The 19297-nt window shown below is 42.0% G+C and overlaps 1 protein-coding gene across 1 annotated transcript in view; it reads left to right on the top strand.

Moving 5' to 3' along the window:
- MSX2 (msh homeobox 2) overlaps positions 1 to 7758 on the top strand; it is an 8455-nt gene extending 697 nt beyond the window's left edge. Inside the window, exon 2 of the mRNA XM_069102347.1 lies at positions 5752 to 7758. Coding sequence (XP_068958448.1) covers positions 5752 to 6176 — 425 coding nt within the window. The 3' untranslated portion in view covers positions 6177 to 7758. The remainder of the gene's footprint in view (positions 1 to 5751) is intronic.
- Positions 7759 to 19297: the final 11539 nt, after the last annotated feature.

Below are 19297 nucleotides of genomic sequence, written 5' to 3'. Positions count from 1 at the left end.
GAATTCCCGTCTCTTCTAGCCTAACTTCATTTTACAGATGAGGAAACCAAGGTAGGGGTGGAGAATGCCTTTCCTAACCATTCCAGTAAACGAGGTAGTGCCTGTATTCGAACTCACGAATCCTGATTACCGGTCCAGTAGTTTATCCTTATACCGAACCTACTTGCAGTTGGTCGAACCCCGGGCTACCGAGCTGGAGGAGAAGGCATCCGGCATGCTGGGGGCCAGGCGAGGTGGAAGCCAAAATAATCTCGGGCTTCTACTGCTGCGAGTCTCAGTCTGAGTGTTAATAAAACCCGCGGGGCGGGAGGGGGGAAGGGTCAGGGAGAGAGAGTTTAGAACAGCTCGAGGAGGAGCGAGATCGGATGAGCAGGATCGGGAGTGGGAAGTGCGCGGGGCCGTGAGACTGCTTCCAATCCCGGGTCCGACACAGCCTGGCTGCGCGATCAAAAGGCTTGCGCCGTCATAAGCACGTAACATCCCGACCACAGGCTTGTGAGTTACCCTTTGGAAACCTTAGTTAGTGCTCAGAAAAAAATGTGAGCTCTTACTTATTTTTCTCTGCCCTGCGAACCCGTTTTCTTTCAATCCCGTCTATTGAAAAGACTCGGTTTTACCTATAAAATGAGGATCTAATTTTAAAACTTTGTGATCTCCAAGATATTTTCCCCTCCCCACACTCTAAAATCTACAAAATGTATTGTCTGCTCTCGGAGCACTAGCTGACGTTTTGGGGAGGTCTTTTCTGGGGGATCGAGGACGTCCATCCTCCAGATTTTCCATCACACTTTTAAGATCCTGGGGGTATGGTTTGACAGTCCAGCGCTTAAGAATACCGATTCTTCGCGGTTAACACAGGGAAAGTGTAGAAGAATCGTGGGCTTTAAGAGTTTTAAAGGATTTTAGAAGGTTATTTTATCTCTCCCCCCCAAAAAAAAATCTTCTTATAGGGTGAAATTGAGAGCTCAGGAAGGGAATAAATATTACAGAAAGTCAAACAGGTACCAAGTAAATACAGGTCTTCAATTTCCAGAAATCCTTCTTCCTCTTCATTGTTACTCTCACGTTAACTTTCATTCAGGGACCACATCCGAAATAGTATGATCCAGGCCAAGACTCCTTACTTCTTCGGTCTCCCAGGGTCCCTAGGCCTCTATATAATATAAGAGGGTGAAGAGAGAAGAAAGATTGTTAGCCTAAATTTGCCCGGCTGCTTGTCCGCATCCATCTCATTGCCAAGAGCTTCATTGCACCATTTGTACCGTACAGGCTCCATGACACATTTATAGTTGAACCAGAAACATTTTTAAAGTTCAAATTAAGCAATTTTCCCTCGAAAATACATTTCTACAGTCTAAGAAGTTTATCACCAGCACCCTAATATTATGCCTCTCTGTGTGTTGGTTGGGAGTCAGGTGGGGCGAGAGACCACAAGGTTGGGGTAGTATGTAAGAGTCAGGGACCAGGAGGTCACTGGGGAAGATGACCCACTGAATCAGAACTGTTGTTTTAGGTGTGAAGTATTTCCTTCCTTCCTTGAGAGTGGGGTGGGGAAAGGACATTTGTGTGGGAGACAACGCTGTATTTGAGTCTGAAGACTTTGATATAAAGTTTGCTCGCCTGTAGGTTGTGTGACCCTGGGCAAGTTATTTTTAGTCCAGTTTTCTCTTCTGTAAAATGGAGATAATACCAGTCATTCCCTGCTGTAAATGGGTGATGATCATGCCTACTCCTACCTACTAAGGACTCACTGTGGGCCAAGTACTACGTTAATCATAATGTGTATTGTAAAAATGAGTCTTTACTATTATTATTACCCTGTGTTTCTAAGCCAAGTGACCAGGGAGAGAAACTTAGCCTCTGGGTGCTTAGATGTGCTGTTCCTTACATTCTCTACCTATATGGAAAGCTGAAAGTATATGTCCTTAGCCAGACTTATCCCATTCTTCAGCCTATCCCCTAGTTCTCAAGCACCAGCTCACACCCCTTATTATGATGGATTCAGGATTCATAGGTCCCTAGGGCGTGGTGGCTCAGTTTTGTCTTTTATTTCATCTCTGCTTTGGAAACAGATTTACACAAAAGAATGACAAAGGAGTTTACTGGAAAAGCAGCATTGAAAGTGAAGGGGGCAGCCTCTTTCCTGACTCTCCCTAGTCGCTGCACCTGCGGTGAGATGGCAAGACTTCTACACTAAACAGTTAGGCAGAAGGGAGTTTTTGAGAGGGTCCTTCTCACCTATCCACTAAGGTTACTAGCTGGGCTGTTTTCTCAAGTTTTTTTTTTTTTTTTTTACATTGGGTTGATTAACTGACTTGGAAAGATTTCCTGCAGTTACCCCATATGGAGCTGGAAAAGCTTGAATTCTTTCTCCCTTTTCTTTTCTCCCCACTGTTTTCCCTTCCAGTTGTTAATCTCCATTTTCTAACTTCTAGACTGACCTTTAACCTCCTGTATAATTTCATGGGGGGGGGGGAGAGGGAGAGAGGGGGGGAAAGGGTGGGTAAGAGGGAGAGGGAGAGAGAGAGAGAGAGAGAGAGAGAGAGAGAGAGAGACACTTTCCTACTTTCCTTGTCTGGAGAAAAAAAATGGAAAAAGGTTATGAATGATAGACCACAGATCAAAGATTGGAACCAGATAGTTATTTAATGATCCTCCTCCAGCCTCATTTCATAGACAATGAAATGGAAGTTGAGGAATGTGAAATAGTTGTCCAAAATCACACAAATGGTAAGAAGATCTGGGATTTACATCTAGATCCTCTGCGTCCAAATCCCTGGGCTTTAACTTTATGAAATACTAAAATATTTTGTGACACCTTGGTTCTTAAATCTCTACACACAGAGATGCCCAATGTCTTTGTTTGAAAACAAAACTTTTAACATAATCTGAAATTATTCAACCTGGCCCCCCTCCCAACCCAGCTCTTAGAGTCTGTCTTTATTACATGAAATTAATAGGGAGGTTTCAAAGGTCAAGGAGAACCAAGGCCAATCAATAGCCATGGGTCAGAAATCTTCAGAGCGAAGTTGAGATACAGGCCCTTAAAAAGGTCATTATATGTTGCTCTATAGGAGAAGAACTGTATTTGAAGACCTAAGGTAGATCCAAATTCTTTCTCTGCTCTTCACTACCTGTGTTGCTTTGAATAAGATGATTTCCCAGGCTGGGCACGGAGCTCTCCCCATTCCAAAGCTCAGAGAGAAGGAAAGTGACAAGGCCAGAGTTATTTCTGAGAGAAGCCAAGTCAGAGCCCTGACATGGTAAAGAGAATTGCACTGTTGGAACTGGCTTCATAATCAGAAGTAGGTGATCACATTTAGTCACAGATACCCTGATCCCCTTACTTAATACTCTAAGAGGTCATAAGGGCTGGGGCAGATGGGGGTGTGTGTGTGGAGTTTGTCAATTGTGGGTAGTGGCAGGTCTCCGGGTAATTTAGTGTATGTGAAAAGTCTGTTGGGTCCAGAGTTAAAAGACAGGTTGTCTTGACTAAACTACCCACTACCTTTGTACCTTTGAGAAAAGTTACTTCACTCTGGGTCTCAGTTTCCTAATCTGTACAGTTGGGGGCATTGTTGATTAGGTGACCTCTAAGTTTTGTTGCGGCCCTAAAGTCTATGATTCAGATACCTACCCTAAACAGCCTGATCTCCCCATTTTATCATTCTGAGCACCATCCTTCTTCTCTTCAGTAGGAACCCTTGAACCTCCTCAATGCCCTTCCTGGTAGGAGGCAGAACAAAAAGCATACTTTGCTGCATTCCAACCTCTGTCTCAACAGTCCCCAAGGGTTCCCTAGGAGGACCTCTAGAACTCACAGAGTTGCAAGAATTCATTTAATTTTAAAATAAACAACGACAAAATCTTATAAGCTGATGAATTCAAATAAGGCCTTGGCAGAAGTATGGGGACAAATCATTAGTCAAGGGATACCTTTAGTTACCTGATCCTAGTAACAAGTGGTGAGCTTGATTGTCTGGTAGTAGCCTAGGAAGTAAGATAAGTGTTGTTTTGTCTTATATGATCAAATAATCTTCCTCTGTCTGAGAATTTAAAAAAAAAATGTATGGGGGAAGGGATGCTTAGTAGTGTTGTGGTTGCTGTTTTTATACATACTTGAAAACCGGTGCCTTGGTTCTGGTTTAGGTTTTGTTTTCTTCCATTAAATGGAGTCCTAAGGAATTACTTGGAAAACTTATAGCATATTTCCACAGAAGATGGAAGGAATCTGCTAGGACCTAGAGCAGGAAAGGAGATCTAATCCAATACTGTCATTTTCTAGATGAATAAACTAAGGCCTGACATGGTGAAGTGACTTGCCTGAGGGCATCTTGGTAATAAATAGCATGCAAAGATTTAAGCCCTGGTCCTTTGATTGCAAATCCACTCTGCCTCTCTTTATCTGTCTCAGATTTGAGAGACTAGGGCCCAGAGCAGGTTCCTACTTTATGATCAGGTAGAGGACATGTATGTGCATAAATCATAAATGTATTTTGATTACTTCGAGGATGGCTTGCAATCTGTATCCCTACAGGGAGCACTATCAGTGATAACATTGAAAATTCAAGGACTTTCCATTGAACTGTGATAGTTAATATGGTCCATGTCTTAAGTTCAATTCTTAACTCACCCTGATCCTTTCTCTTTACTCTGTGTGTGTGTGAAGAGAAAACCACATAAAATAGCTGTGACTGAAAACATTCCCTGGTGGCTTGCCCTCTGGATATGAACCCTGTCATACTTAGCTAGGCTTGTCTTTGTATGACAGATATACCATCCATTGCTGGGTCATACCTGAAGCTATTCCAGCTTTGATGGGACTTGCTAGCACTTGGCCCTACCTTCCAGAGACCAGGCCCTTCCTCACCCTATAACAAATCCAGTGGAGGAAGAGATTTAAGCTGCCCTATGCCCTTAGCCTGCAATTTAAACTGTGTTTCTAGGACCAAACCAACTGAACAAGAAATGCCACATTCTGTGCATGTGTATTGAGTTTAGCTGCTACAGCTACATATTTGAAAATTAGCATACCTCATAAAAGCCAAATGCTGAAAACTAATTGCCAAGTATCTCCCCCCCCCCTTCTTCCCCTGTGGCTTCCTGGCAAACAAGCACAGACGGCAGTTGTTGATGGGATCACCCGGGATGCCCCAGTCTTATGACTTCCTCATAATTGATTCCATTTTGAACATGGAGCCTAAATGTTGTTGACACACCTTTATTTTCATCATAATTCTGCCTTCCCCATCCCTGCGGCATTGACACATTTGCACCAAACCAGAGAATACATCTAGGATATGATTAAGATGTCACTTGTTCTTGATTCTGAAGGAGCATTATTCTTCTGGACATTTTACATTGATGGGAGAACGAATTCTCCACCCACCACCACTGGCCACTTTCTTAGTCAGGTTCACCTTATGGAAGCACCAAGCCAAGAGAGCTGTCCCTCAGAAATACCTGGGAAAGGGGATGTTTGGTTTTTGTCATCTGTAGACAGAGAATAATAAGGAACATGCACTTGTTTATGGCATCTTTATGTGCCTTAGGATATGATTAACTTTGCATACATTTGGGATGATAACAAGTGTAATAATAGTCTATCATAAATCTGCTCCTCACTTCACATAAGAACTCTGGTTTCCCAGAAACTAAGCATCTATGAAGTCCAAAAGAGGTTGGGGATCAAGAGTAGACAGAGAAAGCATGATTTTCTTTCCTAACATCTTCCCTTTTCTGTTCTTATAGGACATTTGAGTCCTACAACCTGTACCCTTCGGAAGCACAAGACAAATCGGAAGCCTAGGACTCCCTTTACCACCTCCCAACTTCTGGCCCTAGAAAGAAAATTCCGCCAGAAACAGTACCTCTCCATCGCTGAACGGGCTGAGTTTTCCAGCTCCCTGAACCTCACAGAGACACAGGTCAAAATCTGGTTCCAGAACCGCAGGGCCAAGGCCAAGAGACTGCAGGAAGCAGAACTGGAAAAGCTGAAAATGGCAGCCAAACCTATGTTACCCTCCGGCTTCAGCCTCCCTTTCCCCATCAACTCTCCACTGCAAGCAGCTTCCATATATGGAACATCCTATCCTTTTCACAGACCTGTGCTGCCCATCCCACCTGTGGGACTCTATGCCACTCCTGTTGGATATAGCATGTATCATTTATCCTAAGGAAGATCTCCCAGAAAGGGAATAGTTACATAGACTTCATGATGGATATGTTTGTCTTATTTTTTTTCTTTCCTCATCCGAGAGTACAGTACCAAACCAATCCTGGATCACTTTTTCCTTTTGCTGCATATTTTAAGAGCACCGTGTCAACCACTTAGGTGCTCACAGGACAGAGCAGATCTCTTCTCGCTCTTTAGTCTGGGGCACCAAATCCTGTTTGTCAGCATCCCCTCCTTTTTCACAAAGACTGATCCTGAAGGCTTTTTATATATAAATATATATAATAAAGTATAATACATTTTTATACTACAGACGTGAAAAGTCAAAGTATTTTGAAAAGAAAAATTATATATATATATGCATATGTATATATATTCAGTGTATTATTTTCCTGAAGGAGACCTCCAACAAGATAATTTGGGAGTTTTTTTTGGGGGGGAGGGATTTTTTTTTATAAAGAATAATATACTTCTAAAAGGAATCTTGTCAGATATAATTTGGGGAGGTTTTAAAAGTATGATGGCGTTTATTTTTATAATAGCTCTCATTTCTGTAGTGCTTTATGGTTTACAAAGTGTTTTCCTCATGTCACAGCAACCCTATGAGGTAGGTGATGAAAGTATTTACACCTATTTTATACATGAGGTTCAGAGAGGAGAAATGATTTGCCCAAGGTCATACGGCTGACTAGTAAATGACAAAGTTAGGATCAGAAGCATATTTCCAGGCTGGGGTACCATGCTCTTTTCCAATATGCCTGCCTGCCTCCCAAATGATGTAGATAGAAAATAGATGTGAATAAATTCATTAATTTTCATCATTTTCCCACATTACATAAACAAAAAAAATGTAATGACTTTTCCTGTGATTTGATTTTCTCCTCCTGTTCCCCCTCTCCCCCTTCCACCCAAATTATTCGATTTTGGAAGTGTTTCCCACATAAATTAGAAACATTGAAGGCCATGAAAAAAAAAAATGGGGCTTTGAAGTGACAATCAGGTACTTTATAAATCCACCTCAAAGCTATTGCTTCCCATAACTACATATAAGGCTGGATTTGGAGAGTTGAGTGTGCTGTAAGAAGGGGGGGGTGGCTTGGTAAAGTGGTCTTTAAAGAGAGAAAACCAAAGCACGGTGATTTTCAAAAACCGATTCATTGTAGACATTTGTGTTTTTGAAGTATCGTGTAGCCAACTCCTATATAATAAGTATGCTTGAACAGTAATAGATCCAAAAAGGGAGGAAAAAGACAGGAATCATATGCTTTTTATGTGTGTATGTATATTTGTGTGCTGATTTTAATATGAAAGTTACTAGAGAGAATGCAGATAAGAAGGCAGAACATATCCTCAATATTATATTTGTTTTGGTGTGTGCATGTGGGGAACCCACCAGCAAATTTTGTTCTGCTAAAAAATAATGCTGTTAACCTGACCACTTTCACTTCACCAATCCCTGGTCCCTCTCCCAGCATACCCCAGTCCCTTTGAAAGGGATGGCTTGTACAATTTTATATATTTTATTGGAGAGTTACTATTTCTTATCTTTTATTTGGAATTAAATTAAAATCTTGTTTAATTGCCAGGGGTTGTCAGAGCTCATATTTCTTTAAGGGGTCTCTATTCTCTTGGGGGAGAGTTAGAATATCATCACAAATCCATTTAGTTGGATAGGTCATGGGGAGGGGGCAGTGAAGAAATGACTTTATTGGGTTTCTTTGTTGTTTTCCGAAATTTCAGTGTGAAGGAATATTTAGTTCACAGAACAAGGGATAGCCCTGGACAACTAGAAAAAAGCCAGTGTTTCAATGCTCTGGATTGGCCTAATGGCTCTTTTTAAACTTTTCCCTGGGCATCCGGAATTACCGGGTGTGAAAGAACTGGAAGGTAGTGTGTAGGAGTTTTTACAGTACTATAAAGACATTAGCGAAAGATTAGTTAATGACGGGTGTGGTGGGGTAGTGGCCTTATGGGGTAGTTTGCTGCATCTGCCAAGTTTTGGGAGAATCTTTTTTTCTGAAGTTAGGTGAGGGGCAGTGGTCTCTATTTTCTAATGGAATGAAAAGACCTTAATATTGCCGGCAAACGAAAGAGAACAATTTCCCTTCGATGTTCAAATCTCAGTTCCCTTGGTCTGACGAAGGGTAGCCTGGGCTACTTGGGGTTCAAGCTACGCTGGAATCGGTCGGGCCAAACAAACTGTTTTTTTCTTCTTTCCATTTCTTGATTTCTCAGAGAAAGATAAAACTCTCACGAAATGGGAGAACAAAGTATCATCTGGGGCTGTCCAGGAATCATTTTGCAGAGCTGGAGATGAACCAGTGGCTCCCCTCAAGGTCAAAGATGGAAGTATGAGTTCCAACTGGGGTCCACTCCCCGAAAATTCAGTTTATGTTTCCCACAGTACTGCATCTCTCCTAGATTACAAAAAGACCCTTTTGAGTTGGATTTCCCACAATTTCGATGACTATGTCAATAAAATCTGGTGGATTTCCCGAAATCCTCGGACTTCACTCCTCAGCTTACAGAGAATACGCAATTCACACATAGGTCTACATTAGATTCGATCATATTCATGTATCTTTTTTTTTTTTTAAAGAAGTGGAGAGTTAAAGAGTTGTTTTAGGAAGGTGAAGAATACTGCAGCTTTCCCTTACATACTTAACTTTCCACCTTTATTCACCTTTGTCCCACAGCACTTAAAAGATAATCCAAGGGGAAGAATAGGGATGTTGTCAGGCAGTTCTAAATAACTCAGAGTTTTCGAAGTTGCCACGTTAATAATAATGGTAAGTTGGTGTCTTTATCCTGAGAAACACCAGGGAACACTGATCTTGGAAACAGAAACCTTTCCCCGAGTGCCTGATGGCCGAACTTCTTCAAGAGGAAATATTTTCTGTCTTCCTGCCCTACAAATGCCCTTCCCGTTTCTATTTTCCCTCTCTCTTTGCCAGTTCCCAGATGTTGAAATCAGAAGATTTGGGGTTCAGGTTCCTATTTTGATACTAGCTGCCTTGTAGTTGGGCAAACTACCTCCTGACGTTGTGCCTCAGTTTTGTAGATTGTAAAATGGGTACACTGCTATTTGCACTTTTCACCACCTCTCTCTTGGGACTGGAGAGGAAAGAAAGCGCTTTGTGAACCGTAAAGCACTACGGCAAAAGAGAGCTGTTGTTGTGATTGACTCCCTGCTGTACCCACTCCCCACCGGGGATACTGGGCTTTCAACCCTGCCTAGCTAAGCTACTTCCTGAGCCGCGAGTACAGCGTTCGCCTGGCGCCCATTATTAACTTGTTTAAATGAAAACCTTTCTGGAAGCCCTAGTTAATTGAGTATTATATTTTATTAGAGGGAGGTGTCAGGCCTTACTCAGAGAAGACTTCATCACGGACCCTAATGCACAATGCCCCTAGGCCCTCCTGAGAACTGAATACATTTATCACAACGCGGAACAGCCGGAATACTGTCATTAAAACCTTTTAGAGATGCACTTAAACACACACATGCAGACACACGCGCGCGCGAACCTCCCCATTTCGTAATCCTCTGTAAAGGTGGGTCTCTAATTATTGCTCCCTATCTCTCTGTCTCTCTCTGTCTCTCTGTCTCTCTCTCTCTGTCTCTCTCTCTCTGTCTCTCTCTGTCTCTCTCTCTGTCTGTCTCTCTCTGTGTGTCTCTCTCTGTCTCTCTGTGTCTCTCTCTGTCTCTCTCTCTGTCTCTGTCTCTCTCCGTCTCTGTCTCTCTGTCTCTGTCTCTCTCTGTCTCTGTCTCTCTCTGTCTCTGTCTGTCTCTGTCTCTCTCTCCTCACAAAGTCTGGTAGGTAGGTTTCCTCCTTTTCTTCCTAAACTGAGGCCCTGTCTATCATGACTAGCCCATATAATCCGAACAGTCTATTAAAATTGATGCTGGGTTTCGGTATAATTTAGATGCTCAGGTCCCGTGCTCTTGGTCTCTCGACTCCCAGGAGCCTAGTGCCTTGCTCTTCAAGGAGAGCTCTGAAGTAGTGTCGAGATTACTGCACTTTAGGTTTGGTGCTGGGCTCTGCTGCCACATGAGCTGGGGCAAATTGCTTCCCTTCTACGGACACCAGTTTCATTGTCTGTAAAACGAATGGATAGGTTGAGCTATCTAAGCTCCATTCCACCTCTAAGAATGAGAGCCTAACAACTTTATCCGAGGAACTTGGAATCCAATAATGGATGGAAAATTTCATTGCAGACTCAGGCATCCTCTTGAATCCTGCTCTCCCTGTCTCCCCTTCGGAGAATGTGATTTTCTGATATATATTGGGTACTATAATGGCTTCCACTTTTGTTGTGAAGAGTTTTGAGGGAGATTAGCAACTTTGATTTTCTGTAAGAAAGGCCTGGCAGTGGCAGCAAGAACCAAGACAGGAACAGTACTGGCAGGTTAGATCCTATATTGACACAGGGCACTGTCACCTTCCATCCTAGCTCCACCAGTCCAGCAGTGGTACAAAGTTTGACTGGGGACATTGATGATGGTGGTGGTGATGGTCTTGATAATGTTTGTCATCATAAGACAGCAACTATGCCAGCATCTTTCATATCTATAGTACTTAAATAACAAAGTTATTTTTCCCAGACAATTTCTCTAAGAGGTAGATGGTGCTGGGATCACTGTCCTCATGCTACATAGAAGGAAACTTAGGCACAGATAAGACAAATGAATGGTTTACTCAGAGTCATAGCATTCAAGAAGCAAGTTTCTTTTATTAGACTCCTGCTGGCAAGGAAGGTCTAGTTTTCACCTCTGTAAAGATGAATTGGGTTGGATTAGATGACTTCCAAACACCCTTCCAGCTCTGATATTCTATATTCTAAGTTCTAAGGTTCCTTTCAGATTTGGCATTTAATGAGGTAAAGCTAGTCGTGTGCTGAGGAGGCAGGTTGTTTAAGGGGTTCAGAAAAAACAGCCCATCTGGTTCCTTTCTTTTTGCAGTTATGAGCAAAGGGCTCAAGTAGTCATTCAGCTTGTGAGACTTTCTATTAAACATGGGGGTTGGAGTGTGTATGTGTGTGTGGGAGAAAAAAACAGAAAACACCCCCACCCCCAAGATATCATCCAATTCCATGTAAAGACCCCTTAGAATGAGAGAGTCCAACAACAAGGAAGAGAACACATGCTCTGGGGGTGGGCAAGTGCTACGTAATAGCCACAGCCACCCCCTCCCCTGACCTCAGCATAGACATCAGTAGGCCTGACTGTCAGGAAGCCTAGACTGGCCCACTTTCAGTTCAGGACAGAGATGATAAGATTGAGGAACAAATTCAGCTTGGATTTGTGTCAGTGCCTGGGAGCAGTGCCTAAGCACTGGTGAGTTCTGAGGCTTTGCACAGCAGTGAATTTCAGGGTTGGGGGTATCCCAGATACAAAGAAGCAAAATGCCTTCATCCTATCCCAGCCTCCTTTGCCTGATTGCCTGTCTGTCTGACTGCTCTTCCTACCCAGCCCTACCCTACACTCCCTCTTTCCTTCACCCAAATCACCTAATCCATTTTCAGTTTCATCTCAAAATTAATTGCTCAAGTCTTGGCCAGACTTCATGGCAAATGTTTATCATTTTAAAAGCTTGGGCTAGGTACCCAACTCAGCCAGAATTAGGATTTATTCTCAGTCTCTATTATTAAAAAAGGTGGAAGGGACCTTAAGGAATAGGGACACAAATCATGCATTTTCAAACCCAAGACAGATCTTTAGGTGCCCACACAGTGAAGACATTTCTAAAATAACAATAGTTCTTAGAGCTCTAGTTCCTTTAAAGTATTTTTCTCCCAGGCTTTCTGTGAAATGGGTAGTACAATGATTACTACCCTCATTTTACAAAGGAGAAAACTGAAGATGAAACTAAATTGATTTGTCTTTGGTCACACAGCTTTCTTATTTCACATCCTGTCAGGTCTATTCTAAAGGTTCAGGGTTGTACTCCATCAACATATAACCTTATTTCTCTATTATCTATACTCATTTTAGCAGGAAAATATTGAAACCATCCTCCCCTTTCCTTCTCTTCCTCCACATTGCATGTTTTCCAGGGAAACTGAAAATGGTCTCTGCTAATAAGTAAAACTGAAAGTCAGATTGACCTGCCAAAAAATCAGGCAACAGAAGGCCCCAAAAGCAGTTCTCTCCGATGGAGTTCGGGCAACTCCATGGAATTTTCTGTACCCTTTAGTTCTGCCTTTCAAGGCTTTCTGTGATACCTCCACTCTCCCCCTCCACCCACCACTTACAACAACCTCTTCATATTTCTGTGTGTCTTGGTCAATGAATTCAGATTCAATGAAAATATACTAAAGCCTGCTTTGCTGGTTCTTGGTGGAGATAGAAAGTTTGGATAAAATAGGATCTCTGATATAATAGAGTTTTACAATCAAGCAAGGGTTGTGATAAATATATAGATAATTATAATACACAATAATATACAATTCCAGTTGTAGACTTCCCTTTAAGAGTACTCTTGCCATTAGATGAAGGAAGCAGACAACTCAGTGTCTTGTGAAAAGCTACTATATTTTTTTGTGTTGAAGTACAGGCTCTGAATCTTTCTTCGTGTTTCTCCCTCCTGATCCAACCCCTATGGGGCCTGGAGGCTGGAATAGTGAGATGTACTTACAGAAGAACTTGGAAAGATTATAGACCCAGAATAAGATTCACAAGATGAGAAGCGTGCTTTAAATTCAACCCAGCCATTTATTCTGAGACCATAGTCAAGTTACTTCTCTCTAGGCCTCAGTTTCTGCAGATGCAAAACAGAATTTGAAGATTTTTATCTGTTGAAGTTACTTACTGGTTTATCATTCTGAAGGAATTCACAGCAATGAATGGAACTCTGTTGGAAGAAATTAAAGCTCTCTGTGATATTACTTTGTATAAAAAGCAGGTCAATTGGCTTATGTTTGTTTTGTTTTGTTTTTAAGAGGGGAGGAAGGAAATGTAGGATTTTTTTTTTCTTTTCCTCATGCTTAGATTTGTAATATGCATGAAACTCTGATATAGATGTATGTGAATATTTATGTATGTATATCCCCATCGATGTGACCACTTTTATGAGGGAAATCATGTTAGTTCCCCCATATTTATTCAGGTAGAAACGCTTTCTCAGGAGAGAGCAGTAGAAAGTTTTGGACTTGGAGACAGAAGTTCTGGGTTTGAGTGTCGACTCGGTCCCATGCCAACGAAGTCCCTTCGCGATCCCCAAGCTCAATTTTCCGGTGTATACATTGAGGGGTCTATAAGTAGATATTCTCTAGACCCCTCTCCATTTTAAACTTCTACTTTTTCAAGATTCTTGTTAGATATGTTCTCTACGCCTCATGTTTTACTGCTCCATGCTTGATAGACCCTTACAATCTTAATATTTTCGTTCTGGTAATCTTGGTTTTTAACTTCCTGGGATGGACAGTTTCCCCAGCGCTGCACCCTAGACAAGTCCCGAAGTAGCAGGTTCTCTGCGCCTGCCTCATCCCCTTTCTCCGCCTTGCTCCCCCGTTCTTCCAACCTTTCTCCTCTTACCCCATCCCCCTTTCTCTGTCTTGGAGTCCCGGGTCAGGGGGGGGGGGGGATAGAAAAATGAAAGCTATAACGTTCATTTCAGAAGGCCCGCACTTCAAAGCGGGGTGCGGAGGAGCTGCGAAATTCCGGGCGCCCCATAAGCAGTCAGCTCCCAGAGGCGGCCGGGTCCCACGTCGGCCGGACCGCTCTGTCGCTCACTCGATCTCCAGCGCTCGCTTTTATTTGTTGAAGCAAACACTTTGATGTCCCAAGTGGTCCAAACAATTATTATTATAATTTTAAACAACCTGGTGTTTTCCATTACTAACGGCTCAGGCTTTGAAGTTACACCTCATAATTTCCTAAATTAAATAAATCATTTTAAGTTTGCACTGGGAGTCTTTTAATAGCAGAGAAAGGAATATCATTATCTTATTGAGACCCAATTGCCGTGGCTCCAGTTTGGCTGTAGCTAGGGGCAAAGTAGCTCGCTATAGCAGACATACTTTATTAACCTCCCATAACTCTTGAAAGAACATTTTTCTATTTTCTTTGATTTCCCCCCTCCCTCTCTTGTTTTAAAGCTGTCCCAACCTTTAATTAGTGCCTAATATGAAAAGCATTATTTTTTTAATGCTGTGCAATTTACCAGCGGCAATAGGCCAACTTACCCATTGTTTATTGGGGGTGGTTTTTCACACAGGCCAAAGAATGCCTCTCCGAACCCAGCTTTTCATGGGTGGTTGCACTAATTAATACAGTGTCTGCGGCTCCTAGGGGGGTTTTTAATATTGAAGCCTATGGGGCGGAAGGGGTTTTTAGAAGTCCGGCTCCTGCTGACGTTTTCTCTCTCTCCCTCTCTCTATGATTTCTTTCATGCTGTTTTGATCCTTCTGTAAAGTCAGCACATAGAGAAACTGCTCCCTGGCCCAGAGGCCTTCAGATAGCTCTGCAACAGGGTAGGGGACACACACACACACACACACACACACACACACACACACACACTTAATATCTGCGCTTGTAATGTATATCATTGTCGGGGCTTCAGTATCTTTTCCAGGGAAACCTCCTTCTCGGAGACAAGACGCAGGGGCTGTGGGAGAGGGATCCGATACCTCCGTGTTTTAATTTTGCACCAGGTAGAGTGGTCTGCTTGTGTCCTAATAGGAATGAGGTACTTGGGGCTAGAAACAGGTCTTCCCAGAGTTCGAGGGAAGGGGAGAAATTCGACTCAGACTGAATGGACTTGTAAATAAGATGTGAACATTCTCCTCTCCCCCTCTTCGTCTCCTTTTCCCCCTTTCTCTCCCTCTCCTTCCCCTTCTCTCTTCTCCTTTTCAGCTCACAGTGCACTAAAGAGTATAGAAAAATGATGCATCCCTCTTTGTGTAAAGCGTGGGACCCTCCTCTGGGTGCTGGACGGTCCCAGGCAGTCATGATGCTACTGTCCCGTAGCACAAAGCTTTCCTGATCTCATGTCGCCCCCTCCCTCTCTGTCCCCATTCCCAACTACAGCTGTGACACGGAGGCAGCAGGTTAGGGAAGGGTCCATATCAATGAGCCCAGAGGACAGAAAGAACTGTTACGTGTGTTTGGTGTGTGTGTGTGTGTGTGTGTGTGTGTGTGTGTGTGTGTTGGGGAAAGCGGTTGAAGTTTCTTTAAAAAAAATAACTTTTCTGTTTAATAATCATGACCCTAGTGTCTCCCCCCTTTCTTCCCTTCCCTTTTCTCTGAGTCTGGGAATAGGCAAATCCATCAAGTTGATGAACTCGGGGCAGGGAGGACGTAGGGGACGGGGAGAGGAAGGCACTTTACTTCTGTCCTTCGACTTGTTGGGGGTGAGGTTTGCATTTTATTTCAACACCAGAGTCGATATGGCGCAAACAAACGAAAACTCAGCAGCTTCAAGAGCCCAGCAGCTGTTGTCCCCGGGGCTGGGCTTCCCTGGGCTCGTTTGGAAGGATAGGAATTACAGCCCAAACCCAACAAAGCTATTCCTTCCAAAATTGTTTTGTGCTTTTGCCCCAACCTGGTCATTTCTCTTGAGTATAGCCAGGCTTTGTGCGCTTCTAAAAAGAGACACCTACGCATAGTTCCCTGGGCAAGCTAAGTAGCTTCCTCCCCTGCCCCCCCCCATTTTTCCCATCCCCCCTTCTAATTCACCTCCTTTACAAGTCTAATCTGCAGAACTGCATCGCTATTTCTCCTGTTGGACCCAAGCATTTCTCGGCTTAGCCCTTTTCCTTTTTGATGTAGCAAGTCAATTGAGGAATGTGGTCTCGGTTATCAATCACCCAGCTGGATCTTAAAGGCCTCTGTCTAATCAGATTTAATTGCTCATGTAGCGCCACTTTTTGCCCTGGGCCACACCGCCTTGCTCAATTACACCCCAAATACCTGCAATCAATAAATAAGGAATGACAACACGTTTAAGGGATTTACCCAGTAAAGGAACTGAACTGGAAACATTACAACCGGGAAGGGTTGTTTTTTTTTTTTTTTTTTTTTTAATAATTAAACTTACACCTCAGCAGCCAGGGTAAGGAGCAAAGCAAGTAGGAAAACACAAAGCGACCTTTCCAGCCAGTGACAGTCCTACGGAGGGTAAAGGTACCTGTGTTGGCTTAGGGGTGCTGGAGGAGCTTTTTATGTGGTTTTACTTTCACTCGGAAGCCAGGGAAATCAATCCTCCTTTCCTTCCCCCATTCTTCTGTTATTAGCATTTAAGCTGTGTAGGACTCACATGACTACAAGTCTGGCACCTTCTATGACTGTTTAAAGAAATGTTTAAGGTCCTAAAAGAGCTTCCTGACTGAGAAAGGAGATAGTTCTGTATTCATTCATTCAACAAATTACTTTTTAAATACACTGCTAGCTGCTGTCGTGGCTAGGCCTGAAGTCTGGAGATTAAAAAATAAATCAGTCCTGGCCACTATTGAGGGTGAGGATGGGCGAGAGGTGGGGTGGTAATTTGGCATCATTGGTCTAGATATTTCTATTGAAATTCGGAAAACAGTTCAGAGATGGGATATTATAGATTTAAAGTTTAACCTTAGAAGTCATATAATCTAATCCTCTCATTTTACAAATTAGGAAACAGAAGTCAAGAAATGTTAAGTGAACTGCTCTAGATCATAGAGGTAATAATCAGGAAAAGTCAAAATTCAAACCCAGGTCCTCTAACCCTAAATTCATGACAGGGAAATTTATGGTGTCTATATGGTGGGTAAGGTGAAAATAACATTGGTGTTGGATTGACAGGATCACTTGAATCCCTGATGCTTTCTTTCTTCTCCATAGGCAAATCCCTTTCCCTCTTGGCCTCAGTTTACTCTTCTGTTAAAAAAGTGAGTTGAACTAGTATTTTTTTTTTACCCTTAATTCTAAAAACCCATCAGTCTCTATGTATGAGGCTTCAAAGTGGCCACAGAAATGGCAGAAAAATACTTGGGAATGGAATACTTTCCTATACCAATAGCTGTCAAGTAAACTTCATTTGGAAAACTCTGAATCTAGTAAATGATACTAATATAGATATATAGATCTTTGACCACTATGGTGCTGCTGGGCCATCCCTTCAGACTTGGATTATCATTATTATTATTGCCTAGTAGTAAGAACAAAGACAAGCCCAAAAGAGAATGAATAGGGAGAGGGGAAGACAAACAATAGAATATGATCTCTAATGTAAAGAAAATGAAAAGGAAGGGGGTGTGTTATGAAGTTGTAAAAGATGGTCAGGGTATGTTATCCTAAGAGTTACATTCCATACTTGGATATTCCCTAGGATACAAAATTAAGGCCCAACTGGAAGGAGCAGAGGAAGTTTCAGGCTTATAGCTAGAGCTCAGGTCCAAATTCCTATGAATTTGAAATGGGAAAATGGGTTAGGGGCACTTATCCTTTGCTGACTTTGGTCCTTTCACCAAACCACAACCTAATTGGATGTGACTGTAAGACTTTTTTTTTTTTTTCTTGCAAGGCTTAGGAGGGTCAATAGCAGTACTATGACAAGAAGGTTAGGATTCAGAAGGAAATAAGCCATTAATATTGGTGGGAGAATCCTAGAGCTTTTTAAGTATACCATGGGATCATAGGAATCATAAATTTTAGAGCTGGAATAGAATATTAAGTCATCTAGAACACCTTCATTTCCCCATCACATTCACACACACACACACACATTTGAAAAATGATGAAACTGAGGCTAGCACAGGTTAAAGCAACTTGCCCCAAATCAGATAGATAGTAAGTGGTAAACTGAATTTGAACCCAGGTCCTTTTTTTCAGACTCTAGAGTGCCACTTTAATAGGAACATGAACTAACTGAACTATATTCCATGCCCTGATAAAGTCATGATAAATTTCTGTCAGGCCCAGTCTATGGCTCAGACAAGAGTTAGCAAGGAGTTTGTGTTGTAGACAGTCTCTCTGATATTAAAATCAAAGGGCGTAGGTAGAAATTTCAGTCCAGCATTCAAATACCTTTTTTTACCTTAAGCAAGTCATTTAACCAATCTGACTACTTTCCTCATCAGTAAAATTAGGAGATAGGACTCTATCTCTAAAGTCCCTGCCAGAGCTAAATCTTATGATCCCTCCCTGGGTTTCATTTTCCCTATTTGTAATAAGATTTAAACTATCTGTCTCAGAGGATTGTTTTGAGGGAAGTGCTATAGAAGTGCGAACTATTATTATTAGGACAAAGAAAGGGAATAACCTAGTTATTGGCAAGATGATGTTGATCTATAAGATTTTAGAGCTAGAAGGGACAGGACTTTACAATGACTAGAATAGATTTAACTTGGAATTCCTTAATATTCATCATTTATTGCTATACAATAATATGATATTACATTCACCATTTTTCAGCTCCTCTTTTATGGGCTGCTGCTCTGTTTCTAGCTCTTTACTACTATGAATATTGTGGGACATATTGGACCTTGTGTAAAGAAAATGTGTTATGATTCTTTTGGCACTTCTTAGGATTATAGGAGCTTGGGAAAGCTTAGAAATCATTATATAACTACCTTATTTTATAAAGGGAGAAAGGGAAGCTCAGAGAGGACAAGTCAGTTTCCTAAAGTTACACAGCTAGAAAATAGCAGAGTGGAGCACCCGGCAGAGCTCTGGGCACTAGGTAAGTGCCCAGGCACTGATGCTCATCATACAGCAAAAGAACATCAACAATTCGCCCATTGCTAGGTCTCAGGTTGTAAAATTCAGCAGCCAAAGTCAGACAATCTTGTGACACTTGCCAGCTCAGTTTTTAATAATCAAGGGCAAGGTAAGGTCTCCTATTCCTAAGACTTCATTTTTAAACATGATATTACAGACAAACCATTTAATAGTATGTTATGAAATATGATCATAAATTAAAACTAAGCCGTTCATGTCAAAATAAATGGACAAAGAACACTTTGTGATAGAGTATGTTTGGTTTTGACTGTTTTCTCATCTTGAGTCATAGACTAATAGAAAGTCAGAGTTGGAGAGGAATTTAAATTCCTAGAACAATTTCCCTCATTTTATTTCATTTCCATTTTTTTAAATTTATAAAACAACAGTTGTGATGACATTTTTTCTCACACATATTTCAAGAT

This window comes from Petaurus breviceps, unplaced genomic scaffold, assembly GCF_028583685.1.
Source record: "Petaurus breviceps papuanus isolate PSGF00001 unplaced genomic scaffold, PetGlider_PUasm1.0 551, whole genome shotgun sequence".
Lineage (NCBI taxonomy): Eukaryota > Metazoa > Chordata > Mammalia > Diprotodontia > Petauridae > Petaurus > Petaurus breviceps.
This window is presented reverse-complemented; position numbering and strand designations above follow the sequence as displayed.